Source organism: Carcharodon carcharias, chromosome 32, assembly GCF_017639515.1.
Source record: "Carcharodon carcharias isolate sCarCar2 chromosome 32, sCarCar2.pri, whole genome shotgun sequence".
NCBI classification, from domain to species: Eukaryota; Metazoa; Chordata; class Chondrichthyes; order Lamniformes; family Lamnidae; genus Carcharodon; species Carcharodon carcharias.
The window spans coordinates 26,766,383-26,792,086 of record NC_054498.1 but is presented as its reverse complement, the minus strand read 5'-3'; the positions used below and the strand labels follow the sequence as shown (position 1 = coordinate 26,792,086).

At 53.0% G+C, this 25,704-nt stretch overlaps 1 protein-coding gene across 2 annotated transcripts in view; it reads left to right on the top strand.

Moving 5' to 3' along the window:
- The first annotated feature begins 548 nt into the window (after positions 1 to 548).
- Positions 549 to 25,704, top strand: part of ice2 (interactor of little elongator complex ELL subunit 2) — a 196,534-nt gene continuing 171,378 nt past the window's right edge. The window contains exons 1-4 of one of the 2 annotated variants that reach the window (XM_041178568.1): positions 549 to 605; positions 890 to 994; positions 3,480 to 3,756; positions 5,640 to 5,759. In XM_041178568.1, the coding sequence (XP_041034502.1) occupies positions 592 to 605; positions 890 to 994; positions 3,480 to 3,756; positions 5,640 to 5,759 (516 nt within the window). In that variant the 5' untranslated portion in view covers positions 549 to 591. Of the gene's footprint in view, positions 606 to 889; positions 995 to 1,051; positions 1,224 to 3,479; positions 3,757 to 5,639; positions 5,760 to 25,704 lie in introns of those variants that run through there. The other variant, XM_041178569.1, reaches the window with a different exon arrangement.

Genomic DNA, 25,704 nt, shown 5'->3' with positions numbered 1-25,704 from the left:
ATCTGTGTTTACTGTATCTCAGTGCCTGTTGTATCTGTGTTTACTGTATCTCTGTCTGTTGTATCTGTGTTTACTGTATCTCAGTGCCTGTTGTATCTGTGTTTGCTGTATCTCTGTCTGTTGTATCTGTGTTTACTGTATCTCAGTGCCTGTTGTATCTGTGTTTGCTGTATCTCTGTCTGTTGTATCTGTGTTTACTGTATCTCAGTGTCTGTTGTATCTGTGTTTGCTGTATCTCAGTGTCTGTTGTATCTGTGTTTGCTGTATCTCTGTCTGTTGTATCTGTGTTTACTGTATCTCAGTGCCTGTTGTATCTGTGTTTGCTGTATCTCTGTCTGTTGTATCTGTGTTTACTGTATCTCAGTGCCTGTTGTATCTGTGTTTGCTGTATCTCTGTCTGTTGTATCTGTGTTTACTGTATCTCAGTGTCTGTTGTATCTGTGTTTGCTGTATCTCAGTGTCTGTTGTATCTGTGTTTACTGTATCTCTGTCTGTTTTTGGAGCGGAACCTTTGTCCGGCCGGCGCGCGGCGGAACCTTTCCCCGCGGAGCCTGTGTTCCGGGGGGACGGAGAGTTTGAGCGGAGGGCAAGATGGCGGCGCCCTGGTGAGAGAGGGGGAGACCGAGACCCGGGACCGGGGACCGGGGGGCTGTGGGCCGGGCTGGGGGGTGGGGAATGGGGGTACCGGGGGAGCCGGGTGGGGGATCGGGGATGTGAGGGGCTGGGAGTCTCCCCCACCCCCCGGAGCTGTTATTTGTTGTTGTTGATGTTGGGATCTTGCTGTGTAAAGGAGGTGGGGCCGGGTGTTGAACTGTAACTGTCTGTGTGTGGATGGGGAAGGCTCTATATCAATGTTGCCCACACTGACTCTTCCTTTTTCCTTCCCCAGGGATGTTGAGCCCAGGAATGGGATTCACGAGTTCTTTTCCCATGAGATGTTCACCCGCTTCTCCATGGCCCCGACCTTCTCCGAACTGTGTGCCTTGGTCAGCAGGTACTGGAGTCTGTCACATCGTCTCTCCCCAGTAATGAGCGTCTGCACCTTGCACTGACCCTGAGCCTCTTCATTTCAACTGTAAAGTGAATGGGCAGAACTGGTGAATGTGATGTCTCTGATTTTGGACCCGATTGGAGACTCCCTTATCTAAACGGTGCACAGGTAGAAGCAGTGGAGGTCCACAGAGTCTTGAGGGTCCGGGTACACAGATCAGCTCCAGACAAAGGTTAACGAAATGCTGGACTTTATAATGAGAGGACTCGTTACAAGGGGTAGAATTCACTCTTGAGCTATTCAGATCCCCTGTTGGACTAGACCTGGAACAGTCCTGGGCACCACACCTTAGAGAGGATATATTAGTCCTGGAGGGTGGGCAGTATAGATTTACTAGAATGATACCTGGACTCGAAGGGTTAAAGTATGAGAAAATAGCGTGCAAACTATAATTGTATTCATAGGAATCTAAAACGGTTAACATATCAAAGTTTTCAAGATATTAAGGTTAACAGTTTCTCTCCCGACTCTGTTTCCATTGGTTAGCAAGTCTAGGACTTGGGGCATAGTCTAAAATCTAAAGCCAAACTTTTCAAGAGTAAAATAAGGAAGCACTTCGAAACTCAAAGGGTGCTAGAAACTTGCAACTCTCTTTTGCAAATGGCATTTGATGCTAGACCAATTGTTAATTTGAAATCTGAGATTGATAGATTTTTTTGTTAACTAAAGCTATTTAGGAATATGGGGTAAAAGCAGGTACGTCATACATCAGCCATGATCTCATTGAATGATGGGACCATTGTTCCTCTCACTAATCCCTGCTTGGACGTAAATCGAGCAGCGAGCAGCAGCGGTGGTCAGCGAGCTGGCACTGGTTGGCACATTAATTGGCTTTACTGTTTAATCACCAGTCAGGTTGCTCATATGAAATTTAATTCTGTGCCGGCTGTTTGTGAGCTCCTCCCAAACATTGCATTGGTAACTCTTGCCAGGTGTGTTCCACTGATTCCAGCTTTCTCAAGTTTTCTCAACCTGTCCCTGCCTGTGCTCTTTGCAGAGGAATGTTGGTCACTTACTCTTTGTGTTCATTAGACTGTTGTTGGCTTGTTAAACTGCACCATGTTTAACTACAGACAGAAAATGTAATTATTAGAAGGAAAGGTCTCAGCCTTCACTCAATCGTAACACCCTCACCTCTAAGTCATTTGTGGATTCGAGCCCCAATCCAGAGACCTGAGCACAAATTCCAGGTTGACATTGTCAGTGCAGTATTGAGGGAGTGCTGCACTATCAGAGGTGCTGCTTTTGGGATAGGATGTTAAACAGAGGCTCTGTCTTTCTGCATAGTGGAATCCATGGCATTATTTTCAAGTGAAGCAGGCAAATTCTCTCAGGCCCTGGCCAATGTTTAGCCCTCAACCAACATCACTAGAGCAGCTTACCTATTTATTGTTGTTCAGTGTTGTTAATGGGAACTTGCTGTGCACTAAGTAGCTGTTGCATTACAACAGTAACTACATTTCTAAAGTACTTCATTCTGTAAAGTGCTTTGGGATCCTCCTGAAGTTGTGCAAAGCGCTATATAACTGCAAGCCAGTCCTTAGTTTTGCTGAATTGTCTGCTTGTCTCAGTTGATAGCACTTGCACCTCTGGGTCAGAAGTTTCTCAGTGCTCCATTTAGCATCCAGTCTGGACTGATATAGCACTGCAGTACTGAAGGAACTGGTTCCTGGGGAGGAAAACAGTATTTATTACCCATCCGTAATCACCCTGGAGTGTCAAATCATGCAAAATTGACCACAAAGTGTGGGGCTGGTGTCATGGGTCAGCCAGGCTGGGTCAGGACTGCAGATTCCCTTCCCTGAAGAGAATCCTATTGGTTATGCCAACAATCTAGCAAATTGGTGCCAACTTGCCAATGACCAGCTTATTGACTTCAGCTTCACACCCAGTGATGACAGAGTTTTCCTTGTCACCTCTCGCAGTTTAGCAGGAAAGGTCTATTTGTAGAGTGGCTTTGGGTAATGCTGAGGCCTTGTAGAATCGGAGTTTGTTCCCAGTTTGAGTGCAGCGTAAAGCAGGGTGCATCTCCATCCTGCAGAACTTGCCTCTGGATTTACTGTAACTTCAGTGCCAATGAGAAGTGAAGCCAATTTAGATGTGGCAGAATGCACCCGGAGGGGCTGATCTTTCGATGAGATGCTAAACTGAGAGTTGAGATTAAATGAACTAAATGTTTGGGTGAAGAGTTACAGCAAGTAGGGGGTGAGGAGGCTCTTGTGGAACATAAACCCAGCATGGACCAGTTGGGCTGAACAGCCTGTGGCTGTGCTATACTTCTTAATGTAAAATTGGGTGGGAGTGAAATGAGTAACTCTGTAACTGTGCTGACTCCATCATTCCCCAAATTGTCGTGTTGTACTGTTGGCTCACTCTGATTTGAATGTTAAGCCACATGAGAACGAGCCCTGTTTTGCATTCCTGCCAGGAAAACGCTGGAAAACAGTGAAGGTCCCACCCCTGCGGAAACGCAGCTGACTTCTGAGCCGAGCACCAAACCGGAATCCTCTACTCCAGCCAATCAGACCAGCAAATGCTCAGCGGTATCGTTTCCGCTCCCTGAACCCAGAGTGCCTTATCCCCGCTTCTCCTCTCTCAACGAGAGGGACCAGAGGAGTTATGTGCAGTTCATGGAAAAATACAGGAATTTGCACAAGGCCGGAAGGATATCGGCGAGAACGTTGGAGTATCTCGCACAATATTCTGTGAGTAAACTGAACGACGGGTTGGAATGCACTTGTGACTTTTAAGGTGTTGATTCTTGAATGCCATCAGAATTCTGAGAGTTGTGGGTTTATTCACGGTCCTACGCTCAGAATTTGATCTTGGACTCCTTCGCAGACACCTTACAGGGCATTGCTTTCCTTCCACAGCCTCCTCAAAAAATAATCAAGCAGTATTGTTCATGTTTCATACGAGCCTCCCCTCCCCACTTCTCACTCTATCAGCATATCCTTCTATTCCTTTCTCACTCCTGAGTTTCTCCTTGAAACAGCTGTACATACAAACATAAATAGAAGCAAGAGAAGGCCACTCGGCCCTTCAAACCTGCTCTGCCATATGATCATTGCTGATCTTCCACCTCCCCGCACTATCCCTGTACTCCTCAATTCCCTTAGTACCCAATCATCTATCAATCTCAGCCTTGAATATTCTCAATGGTGGAGCATCCACAACCCTCTGGGTTAGAGAATTCCAAAGATTCCCAGCCCTCTGAATGCAGGATTTCCTCTTACTCTCAGTCCAAAGAGGCCGACCCCTTATTCAGACACCGAGACCCCATGCTTTAAATTTGCCAGCCAGGGGAAACATTCTCCCAGCGTCAGCCCTGCCGAGGCTCTTAAAAATGTTACATATTTCAACAAGGCGATCTCACATTCTTCTAAACTCCAGAGTGTAGGCCCATTCTACCCAATCCCTCCTCATAGGACAATCCCCTCATCCCAGGAATCAGTCTGATGAACCATCATTACGCTGCCTCAGAGGCTTGTGCTTCCTGAGATGGGCAGATAAAACTGCACCCTGTGGTCTCACTGAGGCCCAATAGAATTGAAGGAAGACCTGTTCACGCTTACGCTCCAATCCCTTTTGTAGTAAAGGCATCATACCATTTGATTTCCGAGGTGCTTGCTGTATCTGCGTGTGAACTTTGATTCATGTACGCAGACACCCAGTGCCTCTGAATACCCAGTGCTCCCCAGTTTCTCACCATTTAAAAAATATTCTGTGTTTCTATTTTTCCTTCCAAAGTGGATTACACCGCATTTCCCAGCATTATATATTTCACCTGCCATGTGCTTGCCCGCTCACTTTATCCTCTCTGCAACCTTTGCATCCTTCTTGTCATTTACTTTCCCACCTAACTTTGCATTGTCAGCAAATTTGGGTACATTATACTCATTCCCCTCTAAGTGATTGATGTAGCTGAGTCCCCGGCACTGATCCTTGTGGTACCCACTAGGTATAGCCAGCCCAATCGAAAAGGACTCATTACTCCAACTCTCTGGATTCTGTCCAGCAACCAATCCTCCACCCACACTCATACAAAACCCCAATCCCATCGGCCTAATTTTGAATAATACCCTCTTGTGTGCCCAAATTCCATCTGAAGGTTAAAACCCTCCCTAATTGCTATATTCCTGCTCATCTAATTTTCTGGTTTATACTTTTCTTGACTTTTTGGAGCTTACGAACTACTCCAGCCAGTGTTTCTGCCCCTTGTTCTTTTCTGGAACCATTCTACATCTTGAACTTCATTCACCAGCTGGTTATGTATTAGAGATAAGGTCATGTGGACGGAGGGGCATGTAGAGAATAAACACCGACGTGCACCCCAATGGGTCAAAATGGCCTGTCTCTGAGCAGTAACGGTTATGTAATTCTATGTAGTTTACCGCTGCTGTTCTATCTCTTTGTCAACATTTTGGTCCAATTTACCTGCTCTTGTTACATCCTCACCTCACCCCCCCGCCCCTCATAATTAACTTCTTTTCCAATCTTGTTCTCCTAGTTAATCCTTCACGTTATTTACTGGCTTGCCTCCAGTTAGTGATATTTGAAGCTGTAACTGTGTGGGGATCTGTTACAGGAGCTGAAGAATGCTGTCTGGAAAGAAATACCGGACTTTATGAAATATCTGCAGAATGTGGCGCGAACATGCGCTGAAGATTACAATGTCATCAGTCCTGATGCTCTCCGCTACACTGAGGTAACACGTTCGGGTTAACAATCCGGGAGTTACTGAGCTATCATACATGCTTGTGTATGGAAATGTCCAATATTTGCTTTATTTTCACTCTGTAACCTTTAGTCCTGGATTAATAAGTCTGGACTGGAACATGTGTTTGAATTCATTGATGGATTCAATCCCTCTGTAAACTGGCTGTAAAGGGCCCGGTGTAAAATCCAGCATTTTCATTACCGTAATCCTTGCTTCATTACTCCCTCGATGGTATTGGACCCTTTGCTCCTATTGAAAACTGAAGCAAATTCTTCATTGAGCAATTCTGCCATGCTTTTGCCCTCTATAGTTGTAATGCCTTGATCTGTTAAAATCCACCTTCTTCTCTAACTCATACTGTACTTAGAAAGCCTTTTGCTTTAAAGCTTTGATAGAGCCTGCAGATTTTTTTCATGCTCCCTCTTTACCTCATTAATTTCTTGGTTTCTTTTTATTGCTTTTAATAATCCTGAGTGCTTATTGTTCTCACTGTTCCTTCACCACTGGCCATAACTACTTTCAACATTACATTGTCCCAGAAATAACCCTGTTACCTTTCAGGTAGCGTTCTCATCTACCAGTCAAAAGATCGCAGGTCCAAGTTCCATTCCAGGACTTCAGCATGAAAATCTAGGTTGACAGTGCAGTGCTGTACAGAGGGAGTGTTGCACTGTCAGAGATGCTATCTTTCAGATGCGATATTAAACTAACATCGAACTGTTGTGCTTAATGTCAAAGATCTCAAGGAATTAAAGATGTCAAAGGCACAATTCTGGAAAGCTGGAAATTTACCAGCTGGCCTGGCCATCATTTCTCCATTTACCAACACCGAAGATATCAATGATTCATTTATTTCCTGTTTGTGGGACGTTGCTGTGCACAAATTGGCTCCTCCTTTTGCCCAAGTAACATCAATAACTGCACTTCAGACGTAATTCATTAGGGGAGGTGTTCAGATCGGAGGGTAGCAGGGTTCTGGGTTGAAGGGTGGGATACTGCTCCTGATATTCATCTTGGACAACGTGGAAAGGGTGTTCTGGATCTGAAGGGTCTCCGAGGGGAGGTGTGGCATTTTTAAAAAATTCATTCACGGGATGTGGGCTTTGCTGACTAGGCCAGCATTTATTGCCCATCCCTAATTGTCCTCGAGAAGGTGGTGGTGAGCTGCCTTCTTGAGCCGTGCAGTCCATGTGGTGTACGTAGACCCACAGTGCAGTTAGGGAGGGAGTTCCAGGATTTTGACCCAGTGACAGTGAAGGAACGGCGATATATTTCCAAGTCAGGATGGTGAGTGACTTGGAGGGGAGTTTCCAGGTGGTGGTGCTCCCATCTATCTGCTGCCCTTGTCCTTCTAGATGGTAGTGGTCGTGGGTCTGGAAGGTGCTGTCTAAGGAGCCTTGGTGAATTCCTGCAGTGCATCTTGTAGATGGTACACACTGCTGCTACTGTGTGTTGGTGGTGGAGGGAGTGAATGTTTGTGGATATGGTGCCAATCAAGCGGGCTGCTTTGTCCTGGACAGTGTCAAACTTGTTGAGTGTTGTGGGAGCTGCACTCATCCAGGCAAGTGGGGAGTATTCCATCACACTCCTGACTTGTGCCTTGTAGATAGTGGGCAGGCTTTGGAGAATCAGGAGGCGAGTTACTCATCGCAGGATTCCTAGCCTCTGACCTGCTCTTGCAGCCACAGTATTTATATGACTAGTCCAGTTTAGTTTCTGGTCAATGGTAAACCCAAGGATGTTGATAGTGGGGGATTCAGCGATACTAATGCCATTGAACATCAGTAGATGATGGATAGATTCTCTCTTGTTGGAGATGGTCATTGCCTGGCACTTATGTGGCATGAATGTTACTTGCCACTTGTCAGCTCAAACCTGGATATTGTCCAGGTCTTGCTGCATTTGAACATAGACTGCTTCAGTATCTGAGGAGTCACGAAAGGTGCTGAACATTGTGTAATCATCAGCAAACATCCCTCTTATCTTATGATGGAAGGAAGATAATTGATGAAGCAGGTGAAGATGGTTGGGCCGAGGACACTACCCTGAGGAACTCCTGCAATGATGTCCTGGAGCTGAGATGACTGACCTCCAACAACCACAACCATCTTCCTTTGTGCTAGGTATTACTCCAACCAGTGGAGAGTTTTCCCCTGATTTCCATTGACTCCAGTTTTGCTAGGGCTCCTTGATGCCACACTCGGTCAAATGTAACCTTGATGTCAAGGTCAGTCACTGTCACTCTCACCTCGGGAGCTGAACTCTTTTATTCATGTTTGAATCAAGGCTGTAATGAGGTCAGGAGCTGAGTGGCCCTGGTGGAACTTAAACTTGGCATCAGTGAGCAGGTTATTGCTAAGCAAGTGCCACCTGATTGCACTGTTGATGACCCCTTCCATCACTTTACTGATGATTGAGAGTAGACTGATGGGGCAGTAATTGGCCGGGTTAGATTTGTCCTGCTTTTTGTGTACAGGACACACCTGGGCAATTTTCCACATAGCCGGGTAGATGTCAGTGTTGTAGCTGTACTGGAACAGCTTGGCTAGGAGCACAGCAAGTTCTGGAGCACAAGTCTTCAGTACTATTGCTGGAATATTGTCAGGGCCCATAGCCTTTGCAGTATCCAGTGCCTTCAGCTGTTATTTAATATCACATGGAATGAAATGAATTAGCTGAAGACTGGCATCTGTGATGCTGGGGACCTCCGGAGGATGCCGAGATGGATCATCCACTTGACACTTCTGGTTGAAGATTGTAGTAAATGCTTCAGCCTTATCTTTTGCACTGATGTGCTGGGCTCCTCCATCATTGAGGATGGGAATATTTATGGAGTCTTCTCCTCCAGCGAGTTGTTTAATTGCCCACCATCATTCATGACTAGATGTAGCAGGATAACCAAGGTTAGATCTGATTTATTGGCTGTGTCGGTCAGTAGTGGTGCTACCGAGCCACTTTTGGTGATGGACATTGAAGTCCCCCACCAGAGTACATTCTGCGCCCTTGCCACCCTCAGTGCTTCCTCAAAGTGGTGTTCAACATGGAAGCGTACTGATTCATCAGCTGAGGGAGGGTGGTACATGGTAATCAGCAGGCGGTTTCCTTGCCCATGTTTGACCTGATGCCATGAGACTTCATGGGGTCCGGAGTCAATGTTGAGGACTCCCAGGGCAACTCCCTCCCGACTGTATATCACTGTGCCGTCACCTCTGCTGGCTCTGTCCTGTCGGTGGGACAGGACATACCCAGGGATGGTGATGGTGGTGTCTGGGACATTATCTGTAAGGTATGATTCTGTGAGGATGACTATGTCAGGCTGTTGCTTGACTAGGTCTGTGAGACAGCTCTCCCAATTTTGGCACTAGCCCCCAGATGTTAGTAAGGAGGACTTTGCAGTGCTGACAGGGCTGTGATTGCCGTTGTCGTTCCCGGTGCCGAGGTCAATGCCGGGTGGTCCGTTCAGTTTCATTCCTTTTTTGTGACTTAGTAGCGGTTTGATACAACTGAGCGGTTTGCTCAGCCATTTCAGAGTCAACCACATTGCTGAGAGTCTGGAGTCACGTGCTAGGTCTCTGGATTACTAGTCCAGTGACAATACCACTGCGCCATTGCCTCTGTATAGGTTATTGTCACTGATATTTTCGAGACCCCGAGTAATGCTCTGGGGATCCAGGCTTAAAATCCCACCATGACAGGTGGTGAAATTTAATTTCAGTAAAGATCTGGAATTAAAAGTTTGATGATGACCACTGTTTAGGGAGGGAATCTGTTGTCCTTACCTGGCCTACAGGTGACTCCAGACCCACAGCAGTGTGGTTCACTTTTAAACACCCTCTGAACGAGGGAAATTAGGGACGGTCAGTAAATGCTGATCTAGCTAGTGACACCCACATCCCGTGGTTGGCCGAATAAAGAAGGAAGGAACAGTTAAACTAGTGAGACAAGGGTTCTCAGGGTCACAGTTGTGGACAGATCAGCAAGATGGTCACCGGATCAGCATTCGATGTTCCCAATGAGAAGCAAATTGCCCCTGGTGCTGTGAATACTGGAGCAACATCACCCGATTTGCCCTTTGACATGGAAGGACGCTTTGGAATCCTGTGCAGTGGTGTTTACAGGAAGTGAACGTACCACATCCTCCGGCTCCTGACCCCAACCCTCCACCCTCCGGCTCCTGATCCCTACACTCCCTGTCCTCCGACTCCTGACCCCAACCCTCCAACCTCCGGCTCCTGATCCCTACACTCCCTGTCCTCCGACTCCTGACCCCAACCCTCCACCCTCCGGCTCCTGATCCCTACACTCCCTGTCCTCCGACTCCTGACCCCAACCCTCCACCCTCCGGCTCCTGATCCCTACACTCCCTGTCCTCCGACTCCTGACCTCAACCCTCCACCCTCCGGCTCCTGATCCCTACACTCCCTGTCCTCCGACTCCTGACCCCAACCCTCCACCCTCCGGCTCCTGATCCCTACACTCCCTGTCCTCCGACTCCTGACCCCAACCCTCCACCCTCCGGCTCCTGATCCCTACACTCCCTGTCCTCCGACTCCTGACCCCAACCCTCCACCCTCCGACTCCTGACCCCAACCCCCCCGCCCTCCGGCTCCTGACCCCGAAGCCCCTGCCCTCTGGCACCTGACCCCACCCTCTGGCTCCCTAGCCAGGCTCCCCCCTGCCCTTTAGCTGCTGACCCCAAGGGTGAGGGTTTATTCGCTGTTGAAGAAATGGTTATTGTTTCTGATTGCTGGGCAGCGATGGTTTGGATGGAAGTTGGACCTGCCTGATTCCAAACTCATTTATGCATCTGAACCGATATCCTTAAACATTCTTGCTGAAATTGAAGCAGCCGAGTACTTCAATTGAAATTTAACCTATCACACCTCCAGAGGACACTGAGCAGTGGATGAAGCCACGATGCCTGTGACTGGGTTGTGATAACTCGGCCAGTTCCTGGGATTCGGAACAATCAGAGTGGGGTCCACAGTGTCAGCAATCAGAGCGGGGTCCACAGTATCGGAGCAATCAGAGTGGGGTCCACAGTGTCAGCAATCAGAGCGCGGTCCACAGTGTCAGCAATCAGAGTGGGGTCCACAGTGTCGGAGCAATCAGAGCTGGGTCCACAGTGTCAGCAGTCAGAGCGGTGTCCACAGTGTCAGCAATCAGAGCGGTGTCCACAGTGTCAGCAATCAGAGCGGTGTCCACAGTGTCAGCAATCAGAGCGGTGTCCACAGTGTCAGCAATCAGAGCGGGGTCCACAGTGTCAGAGCAATCGGAGCGGGGTCCACAGTGTCAGAGGAATCAGAGCGGGGTCCAAAGTGTCGGAGAAATCAGAGCGGGGTCCACAGTGTCGGAGCAATCAGAGCGGGGTCCACAGTGTCGGAACAATCAGAGCGGGGTCCACAGTGTCAGAGTAATCAGAGCGTGGTCCACAGTGTCGGAACAATCAGAGAGGAGTCCACAGTGCCGGAGCAATCAGAGCGGGGTCCACAGTGTCGGAACAATCAGAGAGGAGTCCACAGTATCGGAGCAATCAGAGCGGGGTCCATAGTGTTGGCGCAATCAGAGCGGTGTCCACAGTGTCAGAGCAATCAGAGTGGGGTCCACAGTGTCAGAGCAATCAGAGCGGGGTCCACAGTGTCAATAATCAGAGCGGGGTCCACAGTGTCAGAGCAATCAGAGCGGGGTCCACAGTGTCAGAGCAATCAGAGCGGGGTCCACAGTGTCAATAATCAGAGCGGGATCCACAGTGTCAGAACAATCAGAGTGGGGTCCACAGTGTCAGAGCAATCAGATTGGGGTCCACAGTGTCAGCAATCAGAGCTGGCATGCACAGTGTCAGCGTAATCAGAGCGGGGTCCACAGTGTAGGAACAATCAGAGCGGGGTCCTCAGTGTCAGAACAATCAGAGGAGCGATCCACAGTGTCGGAGCAATCAGAGTGGGGTCCACAGTGTCAGCAATTAGAGTGGGGTCCACAGTGTCAGCAATTAGAGTGGGGTCCACATTGTCAGCAATCAGAGCGTGGTCCACAGTGTTGGCGAAATCAGAGCGGCATCCACAGTGTCAGCAATCAGAGTGGGGTCCACAGTGTCAGCAATCAGAGCGGGATCCACAGTGTCGGAGCAATCAAAGCGGGGTCCACGGTGTCTGCAATCAGAGCAGTGTCCACAGTGTCAGCAATCAGAGCGGGGTCCACAGTGTCAGCAATTAGAGTGGGGACCACATTGTCAGCAATCAGAGCGTGGTCCACAGTGTTGGCGAAATCAGAGCGGCGTCCACAGTGTCAGCAATCAGATTGGGGTCCACAGTGTCAGCAATCAGAGCGGGATCCACAGTGTCGGAGCAATCAAAGCGGGGTCCACGGTGTCTGCAATCAGAGCGGGGTCCACAGTGTCGGCGCAATCAGAGCGGGGTCCACAGTGTCAGCACAATCAGAGCGGGGTCCACAGTGTCAGCATTCAGAGCGGGGTCCACAGTGTCAGAGTAATCAGAGCGGGGTCCACAGTGTCAGCAATCAGAGCGGGGTCCACAGTGTCAGCAATCAGAGCGTGGTCCACAGTGTCAGCAATCAGAGCGGGGACCACAGTGTCAAAGCAATCAGAGCGTGGTCCACAGTGTCGGAGCAATCAGAGCAGTGTTCACAGTGTCTGCAATCAGAGCGGGGTCCACAGTGTCGGAGCAATCAGAGGGTGTCCACAGTGTCTGCAATCAGAGCGGGGTCCACAGTGTCAGCAATCAGAGCGGTTTCCACAGTGTCTGCAATCAGAACGGGGTCCACAGTGTCAGAACAATCAGAGCGGGGTCTGCAGTGTCAGAGCAATCAGAGCGGGGTCCGCAGTGTCGGAGCAATCAGAGCGGTGTCCACAGTGTCGGAGCAATCAGAGCGTGGTCCACAGTGTCGGAACAATCAGAGCGGAGTCCACAGTGTCAGAGCAATCAGAGCGGTGTCCACAGTGTCGGAGCAATCAGAGCGGTGTCCACAGTGTCAGCCATCAGAGCGGGTTCCACTGTGTCGGAGCAATCAGAGCGGGGTCCACAGTGTCAGCAATCAGAGCGTGGTCCACAATGTCGGAGCAATCAGAGTGGTGTCCACAGTGTCAGAGCAATCAGAGCGGTGTCCACAGTGTCAGAAATCAGGGCGGGGTCCACAGTGTCAGCAATCAGGGCGGTGTCCACAGTGTCGGCGCAATCAGATCGGGGTCCACAGTTTCAGCAATCAGAGCGGTGTCCACAGTGTCAGCAATCAGAGCGGTGTCCACAGTGTCTGCAATCAGAGCGGTGTCCACAGTGTCAGCAATCAGAGCGGTGTCCACAGTGTCAGAGCAATCAGAGCGGGGTCCACAGTGTCAGAACAATCAGAGCGGGGTCCACAGTGTCAGAGAAATCAGAGCGGGGTCCACAGTGTCAGCAATCAGAGCGGTGTCCACAGTGTCAGCAATCAGAGCGGGGTCCACAGTGTCAGCAATCAGAGCGGTGTCCACAGTGTCAGCAATCAGAGCGGTGTCCACAGTGTCAGCAATCAGAGCGGTGTCCACAGTGTCAGCAATCAGAGCGGTGTCCACAGTGTCCGCAATCAGAGCGGGGTCCACAGTGTCAGAGCAATCGGAGCGGGGTCCACAGTGTCAGCAATCATGGCGGGGTCCACAGTGTCAGCACTCAGAGTGGGGTCCACAGTGTCAGCAATCAGAGCGGGATCCACAGTGTCAGAGCAATCGTAGCGGGGTCCACAGTGTCAGAGCAATCAGAGCGTGGTCCACAGTGTCGGAACAATCAGAGCGGAGTCCACAGTGTCAGAGCAATCAGAGCGGTGTCCACAGTGTCGGAGCAATCAGAGCGCGGTCCACAGTGTCGGAACAATCAGAGCGGAGTCCACAGTGTCAGAGCAATCAGAGTGGGGTCCACAGTGTCAGCAATCAGGGCGGGGTCCACAGTGTCGGCGCAATCAGATCGGGGTCCACAGTTTCAGCAATCAGAGCGGTGTCCACAGTGTCTGCAATCAGAGCGGTGTCCACAGTGTCAGCAATCAGAGCGGTGTCCACAGTGTCAGCAATCAGAGCGGGGTCCACAGTGTCAGAGCAATCAGAGCGGGGTCCACAGTGTCAGCAATCATGGCGGGGTCCACAGTGTCAGCAATCAGAGCGGGGTCCACAGTGTCAGAGCAATGAGAGCGGGGTCCACAGTGTCAGCAATCAGAGCGGGGTCCACAGTGTCGGAACAATCAGAGCGGGGTCCACAGTGTCAGAGCAATCAGAGCGGGGTCCACAGTGTCGGAACAATCAGAGCGTGGTCCACAGTGTCGGAACAATCAGAGAGGAGTCCACAGTGTCGGAGCAATCAGAGCGGGGTCCACAGTGTCGGAACAATCAGAGAGGAGTCCACAGTATCGGAGCAATCAGAGCGGGGTCCATAGTGTTGGCGCAATCAGAGCGGTGTCCACAGTGTCAGAGCAATCAGAGTGGGGTCCACAGTGTCAGAGCAATCAGAGCGGGGTCCACAGTGTCAATAATCAGAGCGGGGTCCACAGTGTCAGAGCAATCAGAGCGGGGTCCACAGTGTCAATAATCAGAGCGGGGTCCACAGTGTCAGCAATCAGAGCGGGGTCCACAGTGTCAGAGCAATCAGAGCGGGGTCCACAGTGTTAACAATCAGAGTGGGGTCCACAGTGTCAGAGCAATCAGAGTGGGGTCCACAGTGTCAGCAATTAGAGTGGGGTCCACAGTGTCAGCAATTAGAGTGGGGTCCACATTGTCAGCAATCAGAGCGTGGTCCACAGTGTTGGCGAAATCAGAGCGGCATCCACAGTGTCAGCAATCAGAGTGGGGTCCACAGTGTCAGCAATCAGAGCGGGATCCACAGTGTCGGAGCAATCAAAGCGGGGTCCACGGTGTCTGCAATCAGAGCAGTGTCCACAGTGTCAGCAATCAGAGCGGGGTCCACAGTGTCAGCAATTAGAGTGGGGTCCACATTGTCAGCAATCAGAGCGTGGTCCACAGTGTTGGCGAAATCAGAGCGGCGTCCACAGTGTCAGCAATCAGAGTGGGGTCCACAGTGTCAGCAATCAGAGCGGGTTCCACAGTGTCGGAGCAATCAAAGCGGGGTCCACTGTGTCTGCAATCAGAGCGGGGTCCACAGTGTCGGCGCAATCAGAGCGGGGTCCACAGTGTCAGCACAATCAGAGCGGGGTCCACAGTGTCAGCAATCAGAGCGGGGTCCACAGTGTCAGAGTAATCAGAGCGGGGTCCACAGTGTCAGCAATCAGAGCGGGGTCCACAGTGTCAGCAATCAGAGCGGGGTCCACAGTGTCAGCAATCAGAGCGTGGTCCACAGTGTCAGCAATCAGAGCGGGGACCACAGTGTCAGAGCAATCAGAGCGTGGTCCACAGTGTCGGAGCAATCAGAGCAGTGTCCACAGTGTCTGCAATCAGAGCGGGGTCCACAGTGTCTGCAATCAGAGCGGGGTCCACAGTGTCAGCAGTCAGAGTGGGGTCCTCAGTGTCAACAATCAGAGCGTGGTCCACAGTGTCAGCAATCAGAGCGGGGTCCGCAGAGTCAGAGCTATCAGAGCGTGGTTTGCAGTGTCAGCAATCAGAGCGGGGTCCACAGTGTCAGAGCAATCAGAGCGGGGCCCACGGTGTTTGCAATCAGAGCAGTGTCCACAGTGTCAGCAATCAGAGCGGGGTCCACATTGTAAGCAATCAGAGCGGGGTCCACAGTGTCGGCGCAATCAGAGCGGGGTCCACAGTGTCAGCACAATCAGAGCGGGGTCCACAGTGTCAGCAATCAGAGCGGGGTCCACAGTGTCAGAGTAATCAGAGCGTGGTCCACAGTGTCAGCAATCAGAGCGGGGTCCACAGTGTCAGCAATCAGAGCGGGGTCCACAGTGTCAGCAATTAGAGTGGGGTCCACAGTGTCAGCAATTAGAGTGGGGTCCACATTGTCAGCAATCAGAGCGTGGTCCACAGTGTTGGCGAAATCAGAGCGGCATCCACAGTGTCAGCAATCAGAGTGGGGTCCACAGTGTCAGCAATCAGAGCGGGATCCACAGTGTCGGAGCAATCAAAGCGGGGTCCACGGTGTCTGCAATCAGAGCAGTGTCCACAGTGTCAGCAATCAGAGCGGGGTCCACAGTGTCGGAGCAATCAGAGCGTGGTCCACAGTGTCGGAACAATCAGAGCGGAGTCCACAGTGTCAGAGCAATCAGAGCGGTGTCCACAGTGTCGGAGCAATCAGAGCGGTGTCCACAGTGTCAGCCATCAGAGCGGGTTCCACTGTGTCGGAGCAATCAGAGCGGGGTCCACAGTGTCAGCAATCAGAGCGGGGTCCACAGTGTCGGAGCAATCAGAGTGGTGTCCACAGTGTCAGAGCAATCAGAGCGGTGTCCACAGTGTCAGGAATCAGGGCGGGGTCCACAGTGTCAGCAATCAGGGCGGGGTCCACAGTGTCGGCGCAATCAGATCGGGGTCCACAATTTCAGCAATCAGAGCGGTGTCCACAGTGTCAGCAATCAGAGCGGTGTCCACAGTGTCTGCAATCAGAGCGGTGTCCACAGTGTCAGCAATCAGAGCGGTGTCCACAGTGTCAGAGCAATCAGAGCGGGGTCCACAGTGTCAGCAATCAGAGCGGGGACCACAGTGTCAGAGCAATCAGAGCGGTGTCCACAGTGTCAGCAATCAGAGCGGGGTCCACAGTGTCAGAGCAATCAGAGCGGTGTCCACAGTGTCAGCAATCAGAGCGGGGTCCACAGTGTCAGCAATCAGAGCGGGGACCACAGTGTCAGAACAATCAGAGCGGGGTCCAATGTGTCAGAGCAATCAGAGCGGGGTCCACAGTGTCAGCAATCAGAGCGGTGTCCACAGTGTCAGCAATCAGAGCGGTGTCCACAGTGTCAGCAATCAGAGCGGTGTCCACAGTGTCAGCAATCAGAGCGGGGTCCACAGTGTCAGCAATCAGAGCGGGGTCCACAGTGTCGGTGCAATCAGAGCGGGGTCCACAGTGTCAGAGCAATTGGAGCAGGGTCCACTGTTTCAGAGCAATCAGAGCGGTGTCCACAGTGTCAGCAATCAGAGCGGTGTCCACAGTGTCAGCAATCAGAGCGGGGTCCACAGTGTCAGCAATCAGAGCAGGGTCCACAGTGTCAGCAATCATGGCGGGGTCCACAGTGTCAGCACTCAGAGTGGGGTCCACAGTGTCAGCAATCAGAGCGGGATCCACAGAGTCAGAGCAATCGTAGCGGGGTCCACAGTGTCAGAGCAATCAGAGCGTGGTCCACAGTGTCGGAACAATCAGAGCGGAGTCCACAGTGTCAGAGCAATCAGAGCGGTGTCCACAGTGTCGGAGCAATCAGAGCGGTGTCCACAGTGTCAGCCATCAGAGCGGGTTCCACTGTGTCGGAGCAATCAGAGCGGGGTCCACAGTGTCAGCAATCAGAGCGGGGTCCACAGTGTCGGAGCAATCAGAGCGGGGTCCACAGTGTCGGAGCAATCAGAGCGGGGTCCACAGTGTCAGCAATCAGGGCGGGGTCCACAGTGTCGGCGCAATCAGATCGGGGTCCACAGTTTCAGCAATCAGAGCGGTGTCCACAGTGTCAGTAATCAGAGCGGGGTCCACAGTGTCAGCAATCATGGCGGGGTCCACAGTGTCAGAGCAATCAGAGCGGGGTCCACAGTGTCAGCAATCAGAGCGGGGTCCACAGTGTCAGCAATCATGGCGGGGTCCACAGTGTCAGAGCAATCAGAGCGGGGTCCACAGTGTCAGCAATCAGAGCGGGGTCCACAGTGTCAGCAATCAGAGCCGGGTCCACAGTGTCAGAGCAATCAGAGCGGGGTCCACAGTGTCAGAGCAATCAGAGCGGGGACCACAGTGTCTGCAATCAGAGCGGGGTCCACAGTGTCAGAGCAATCAGAGCGGGGTCCACAGTGTCAGCAATCAGAGCGGGGTCCACAGTGTCAGCAATCAGAGCGGGGTCCACAGTGTCAGCAATCAGAACGGGGTCCACAGTGTCAGCAATCAGAGCGGGGTCCACTTTGTCAGAGCAATCGGAGCGGGATCCACAGTGTCGGTGCAATCAGAGAGGAGTCCACAGTGTCGGAGCAATCAGAGCGGGGTCCACAGTGTCGGAACAATCAGAGAGGAGTCCACAGTGTCGGAGCAATCAGAGCGGGGTCCACAGTGTCGGAACAATCAGAGAGGAGTCCACAGTATCGGAGCAATCAGAGCGGGGTCCATAGTGTTGGCGCAATCAGAGCGGTGTCCACAGTGTCAGAGCAATCAGAGTGGGGTCCACAGTGTCAGAGCAATCAGAGCGGGGTCCACAGTGTCAATAATCAGAGCGGGGTCCACAGTGTCAGAGCAATCAGAGCGGGGTCCACAGTGTCAGTAATCAGAGCGGGGTTCACAGTGTCAGCAATCAGAGCGGGGTCCACAGTGTCAGAGCAATCAGAGCGGGGTCCACAGTGTTAACAAACAGAGTGGGGTCCACAGTGTCAGAACAATCAGAGTGGGGTCCACAGTGTCAGAGCAATCAGATTGGGGTCCACAGTGTCAGCAATCAGAGCGGGCATGCACAGTGTCAGCGTAATCAGAGCGGCGTCCACAGTGTAGGAACAATCAGAGCGGGGTCCTCAGTGTCAGAACAATCAGAGGAGGGATCCACAGTGTCGGAGCAATCAGAGTGGGGTCCACAGTGTCAGCAATTAGAGTGGGGTCCACAGTGTCAGCAATTAGAGTGGGGTCCACATTGTCAGCAATCAGAGCGTGGTCCACAGTGTTGGCGAAATCAGAGCGGCGTCCACAGTGTCAGCAATCAGAGTGGGGTCCACAGTGTCAGCAATCAGAGCGGGATCCACAGTGTCGGAGCAATCAAAGCGGGGTCCACGGTGTCTGCAATCAGAGCAGTGTCCACAGTGTCAGCAATCAGAGCGGGGTCCACAGTGTCAGCAATTAGAGTGGGGTCCACATTGTCAGCAATCAGAGCGTGGTCCACAGTGTTGGCGAAATCAGAGCGGCGTCCACAGTGTCAGCAATCAGAGTGGGGTCCACAGTGTCAGCAATCAGAGCGGGATCCACAGTGTCGGAGCAATCAAAGCGGGGTCCACGGTGTCTGCAATCAGAGCGGGGTCCACAGTGTCGGCGCAATCAGATCGGAGTCCACAGTGTCAGCACAATCAGAGCGGGGTCCACAGTGTCAGCAATCAGAGCGGGGTCCACAGTGTCAGAGCAATCAGAGCGGGGCCCACGGTGTTTGCAATCAGAGCAGTGTCCACAGTGTCAGCAATCAGAGCGGGGTCCACATTGTAAGCAATCAGAGCGGGGTCCACAGTGTCGGCGCAATCAGAGCGGGGTCCACAGTGTCAGCACAATCAGAGCGGGGTCCACAGTGTCAGCAATCAGAGCGGGGTCCACAGTGTCAGAGTAATCAGAGCGTGGCCCACAGTGTCAGCAATCAGAGCGGGGTCCACAGTGTCAGCAATCAGAGCGGGGTTACAGTGTCAGCAATCAGAGTGGGGTCCACAGTGTCAGCAATCAGAGCGGGATCCACAGTGTCGGAGCAATCAAAGCGGGGTCCACGGTGTCTGCAATCAGAGCAGTGTCCACAGTGTCAGCAATCAGAGCGGGGGTCCACAGTGTCGGAGCAATCAGAGCGTGGTCCACAGTGTCGGAACAATCAGAGCGGAGTCCACAGTGTCAGAGCAATCAGAGCGGTGTCCACAGTGTCGGAGCAATCAGAGCGGTGTCCACAGTGTCAGCCATCAGAGCGGGTTCCACTGTGTCGGAGCAATCAGAGCGGGGTCCACAGTGTCAGCAATCAGAGCGGGGTCCACAGTGTCGGAGCAATCAGAGTGGTGTCCACAGTGTCAGAGCAATCAGAGCGGTGTCCACAGTGTCAGGAATCAGGGCGGGGTCCACAGTGTCAGCAATCAGGGCGGGGTCCACAGTGTCGGCGCAATCAGATCGGGGTCCACAATTTCAGCAATCAGAGCGAAGTCAGAGCAAGGGGGGTCCACAGTGTCAGCAATCAGAGCGGGGTCCACAGTGTCAGAGTAATCAGAGCGGTGGCCCACAGTGTCAGCAATCAGAGCGGGGTCCACAGTGTCAGCAAATCAGAGCGGGGGTCCACAGTGTCAGCAATCAGAGCGTGGTCCACAGTGTCAGCAATCAGAGCGGGGACCACAGTGTCAGAGCAATCAGAGCGTGATCCACAGTGTCGGAGCAATCAGAGCAGTGTCCACAGTGTCTGCAATCAGAGCGGGGTCCACAGTGTCGGAGCAATCAGAGGGTGTCCACAGTGTCTGCAATCAGAGCGGGGACCACAGTTGTCAACAATCAGAGCGTGGTCCACAGTGTCAGCAATCAGAGCGGGGGTCCGCAGTGTCAGAGCTATCAGAGCGTGGTTTGCAGTGTCAGCAATCAGAGCGGGGTCCACAGTGTCAGAGCAATCAGAGCGGGGCCCACGGTGTTTGCAATCAGAGCAGTGTCCACAGTGTCAGCAATCAGAGCGGGGTCCACATTGTAAGCAATCAGAGCGGGGTCCACAGTGTCGGCGCAATCAGAGCGGGGTCCACAGTGTCAGCACAATCAGAGCGGGGTCCACAGTGTCAGCAATCAGAGCGGGGTCCACAGTGTCAGTGTAATCAGAGCGTGGTCCACAGTGTCAGCAATCAGAGCGGGGTCCACAGTGTCAGCAATCAGAGCGGGGTCCACAGTGTCAGCAATCAGAGCGTGGTCCACAGTGTCAGCAATCAGAGCGGCGTCCACAGTGTCAGAGCTATCAGAGCCTGGTCTGCAGTGTCAGCAATCAGAGCTGGGTCCACAGGGTCAGAGCAATCAGGGCGTGGTCCACAGTGTCGGAGCAATCAGAGCGGTGTCCACAGTGTCTGCAATCAGAGCGGGGTCCACAGTGTCGGAGCAATCAGAGGGTGTCCACAGTGTCTGCAATCAGAGCGGGGTCCACAGTGTCAGCAATCAGAGCGGTGTCCACAGTGTCTTCAATCAGAGCGGGGTCCACAGTGTCAGAACAATCAGAGCGGGGTCTGCAGTGTCAGAGCAATCAGAGCGGGGTCCGCAGTGTCGGAGCAATCAGAGCGGTGTCCACAGTGTCGGAGCAATCAGGGCGTGGTCCACAGTGTCGGAGCAATCAGAGGGTGTCCACAGTGTCTGCAATCAGAGCGGTTTCCACAGTGTCTGCAATCAGAGTGGGGTCCACAGTGTCAGCAATTAGAGCGGGGTCCACAGTGTCAGAACAATCAGAGCGGGGTCTGCAGTGTCAGAGCAATCAGAGCGGGGTCCACAGTGTCGGAGCAATCAGAGCGGGGTCCACAGTGTCGGAGCAATCAAAGCGGGGTCCACGGTGTCTGCAATCAGAGCAGTGTCCACAGTGTCAGCAATCAGGGCGGGGTCCACAGTGGAAGCAATCAGAGCGGGGTCCACAGTGTCGGCGCAATCAGAGCGGGGCCCACAGTGTCAGCACAATCAGAGCGGGGTCCACCGTGTCAGCAATCAGAGCGGGGTCCACAGTGTCAGAGTAATCAGAGCGGGGTCCACAGTGTCAGCAGTCAGCGTGGAGTCCACAGTGTCAGCAATCAGAGCGGGGTCCACAGTGTCAGCAATCAGAGCGGCGTCCACAGTGTCAGCAATCAGAGTGGGGTCCACAGTGTCGGAGCAATCAGAGTGGGGTCCACAGTGTCAGAGCAATCAGAGCGGGGTCCACAGTGTCAATAATCAGAGCGGGGTCCACAGTGTCAGAGCAATCAGAGCGGGGTCCACAGTGTCAATAATCAGAGCGGGATCCACAGTGTCAGCAATCAGAGCGGGGTCCACAGTGTCAGAGCAATCAGAGCGGGGTCCACAGTGTTAACAATCAGAGTGGGGTCCACAGTGTCAGAACAATCAGAGTGGGGTCCACAGTGTCAGAGCAATCAGATTGGGGTCCACAGTGTCAGCAATCAGAGCTGGCATGCACAGTGTCAGCGTAATCAGAGCGGGGTCCACAGTGTAGGAACAATCAGAGCGGGGTCCTCAGTGTCAGAACAATCAGAGGAGCGATCCACAGTGTCGGAGCAATCAGAGTGGGGTCCACAGTGTCAGCAATTAGAGTGGGGTCCACAGTGTCAGCAATTAGAGTGGGGTCCACATTGTCAGCAATCAGAGCGTGGTCCACAGTGTTGGCGAAATCAGAGCGGCATCCACAGTGTCAGCAATCAGAGTGGGGTCCACAGTGTCAGCAATCAGAGCGGGATCCACAGTGTCGGAGCAATCAAAGCGGGGTCCACGGTGTCTGCAATCAGAGCAGTGTCCACAGTGTCAGCAATCAGAGCGGGGTCCACAGTGTCAGCAATTAGAGTGGGGTCCACATTGTCAGCAATCAGAGCGTGGTCCACAGTGTTGGCGAAATCAGAGCGGCGTCCACAGTGTCAGCAATCAGATTGGGGTCCACAGTGTCAGCAATCAGAGCGGGATCCACAGTGTCGGAGCAATCAAAGCGGGGTCCACGGTGTCTGCAATCAGAGCGGGGTCCACAGTGTCGGCGCAATCAGAGCGGGGTCCACAGTGTCAGCACAATCAGAGCGGGGTCCACAGTGTCAGCATTCAGAGCGGGGTCCACAGTGTCAGAGTAATCAGAGCGGGGTCCACAGTGTCAGCAATCAGAGCGGGGTCCACAGTGTCAGCAATCAGAGCGGGGTCCACAGTGTCAGCAATCAGAGCGTGGTCCACAGTGTCAGCAATCAGAGCGGGGACCACAGTGTCAAAGCAATCAGAGCGTGGTCCACAGTGTCGGAGCAATCAGAGCAGTGTCCACAGTGTCTGCAATCAGAGCGGCGTCCACAGTGTCGGAGCAATCAGAGGGTGTCCACAGTGTCTGCAATCAGAGCGGGGTCCACAGTGTCAGCAATCAGAGCGGTTTCCACAGTGTCTGCAATCAGAACGGGGTCCACAGTGTCAGAACAATCAGAGCGGGGTCTGCAGTGTCAGAGCAATCAGAGCGGGGTCCGCAGTGTCGGAGCATTCAGAGCGGTGTCCACAGTGTCGGAGCAATCAGAGCGTGGTCCACAGTGTCGGAACAATCAGAGCGGAGTCCACAGTGTCAGAGCAATCAGAGCGGTGTCCACAGTGTCGGAGCAATCAGAGCGGTGTCCACAGTGTCAGCCATCAGAGCGGGTTCCACTGTGTCGGAGCAATCAGAGCGGGGTCCACAGTGTCAGCAATCAGAGCGGTGTCCACAATGTCGGAGCAATCAGAGTGGTGTCCACAGTGTCAGAGCAATCAGAGCGGTGTCCACAGTGTCAGAAATCAGGGCGGGGTCCACAGTGTCAGCAATCAGGGCGGGGTCCACAGTGTCGGCGCAATCAGATCGGGGTCCACAGTTTCAGCAATCAGAGCGGTGTCCACAGTGTCAGCAATCAGAGCGGTGTCCACAGTGTCTGCAATCAGAGCGGTGTCCACAGTGTCAGCAATCAGAGCGGTGTCCACAGTGTCAGAGCAATCAGAGCGGGGTCCACAGTGTCAGAACAATCAGAGCGGGGTCCACAGTGTCAGAGAAATCAGAGCGGTGTCCACAGTGTCAGCAATCAGAGCGGTGTCCACAGTGTCAGCAATCAGAGCGGTGTCCACAGTGTCAGCAATCAGAGCGGTGTCCGCAGTGTCCGCAATCAGAGCGGGGTCCACAGTGTCAGCACTCAGAGTGGGGTCCACAGTGTCAGCAATCAGAGCGGGATCCACAGTGTCAGAGCAATCAGAGCGCGGTCCACAGTGTCGGAACAATCAGAGCGGAGTCCACAGTGTCAGAGCAATCAGAGCGGTGTCCACAGTGTCGGAGCAATCAGAGCGGGGTCCACAGTGTCAGCAATCAGAGCGGTGTCCACAGTGTCGGAGCAATCAGAGCGGGGTCCACAGTGTCAGCAATCAGAGCGGGGTCCACAGTGTCGGAGCAATCAGAGCGGGGTCCACAGTGTCAGCAATCAGATCGGGGTCCACAGTTTCAGCAATCAGAGCGGTGTCCACAGTGTCTGCAATCAGAGCGGTGTCCACAGTGTCAGCAATCAGAGCGGGGTCCACAGTGTCAGAGCAATCAGAGCGGGGTCCACAGTGTCAGCAATCATGGCGGGGTCCACAGTGTCAGCAATCAGAGCGGGGTCCACAGTGTCAGAGCAATGAGAGCGGGGTCCACAGTGTCAGCAATCAGAGCGGGGTCCACAGTGTCAGAGCAATCGGAGCGGGGTCCACAGTGTCAGAGGAATCAGAGCGGGGTCCAAAGTGTCGGAGCAATCAGAGCGGGGTCCACAGTGTCGGAACAATCAGAGCGGGGTCCACAGTGTCAGAGCAATCAGAGCGTGGTCCACAGTGTCGGAACAATCAGAGCGTGGTCCACAGTGTCGGAACAATCAGAGAGGAGTCCACAGTGTCGGAGCAATCAGAGCGGGGTCCACAGTGTCGGAACAATCAGAGAGGAGTCCACAGTATCGGAGCAATCAGAGCGGGGTCCATAGTGTTGGCGCAATCAGAGCGGTGTCCACAGTGTCAGAGCAATCAGAGTGGGGTCCACAGTGTCAGAGCAATCAGAGCGGGGTCCACAGTGTCAATAATCAGAGCGGGGTCCACAGTGTCAGAGCAATCAGAGCGGGGTCCACAGTGTCAATAATCAGAGCGGGGTCCACAGTGTCAGCAATCAGAGCGGGGTCCACAGTGTCAGAGCAATCAGAGCGGGGTCCACAGTGTTAACAATCAGAGTGGGGTCCACAGTGTCAGAACAATCAGAGTGGGGTCCACAGTGTCAGAGCAATCAGATTGGGGTCCACAGTGTCAGCAATCAGAGCGGGCATGCACAGTGTCAGCGTAATCAGAGCGGGGTCCACAGTGTAGGAACAATCAGAGTGGGGTCCTCAGTGTCAGAACAATCAGAGGAGGGATCCACAGTGTCAGAGCAATCAGAGTGGGGTCCACAGTGTCAGCAATTAGAGTGGGGTCCACAGTGTCAGCAATTAGAGTGGGGTCCACATTGTCAGCAATCAGAGCGTGGTCCACAGTGTTGGCGAAATCAGAGCGGCATCCACAGTGTCAGCAATCAGAGTGGGGTCCACAGTGTCAGCAATCAGAGCGGGGTCCACAGTGTCGGCGCAATCAGATCGGAGTCCACAGTGTCAGCACAATCAGAGCGGGGTCCACAGTGTCAGCAATCAGAGCGGGGTCCACAGTGTCAGAGCAATCAGAGCGGGGCCCACGGTGTTTGCAATCAGAGCAGTGTCCACAGTGTCAGCAATCAGAGCGGGGTCCACATTGTAAGCAATCAGAGCGGGGTCCACAGTGTCGGCGCAATCAGAGCGGGGTCCACAGTGTCAGCACAATCAGAGCGGGGTCCACAGTGTCAGCAATCAGAGCGGGGTCCACAGTGTCAGAGTAATCAGAGCGTGGCCCACAGTGTCAGCAATCAGAGCGGGGTCCACAGTGTCAGCAATCAGAGCGGGGTCCACAGTGTCAGCAATCAGAGCGGGGTCCACAGTGTCAGCAATTAGAGTGGGGTCCACAGTGTCAGCAAATAGAGTGGGGTCCACATTGTCAGCAATCAGAGCGTGGTCCACAGTGTTGGCGAAATCAGAGCGGCATCCACAGTGTCAGCAATCAGAGTGGGGTCCACAGTGTCAGCAATCAGAGCGGGATCCACAGTGTCGGAGCAATCAAAGCGGGGTCCACGGTGTCTGCAATCAGAGCAGTGTCCACAGTGTCAGCAATCAGAGCGGGGTCCACAGTGTCGGAGCAATCAGAGCGTGGTCCACAGTGTCGGAACAATCAGAGCGGAGTCCACAGTGTCAGAGCAATCAGAGCGGTGTCCACAGTGTCGGAGCAATCAGAGCGGTGTCCACAGTGTCAGCCATCAGAGCGGGTTCCACTGTGTCGGAGCAATCAGAGCGGGGTCCACAGTGTCAGCAATCAGAGCGGGG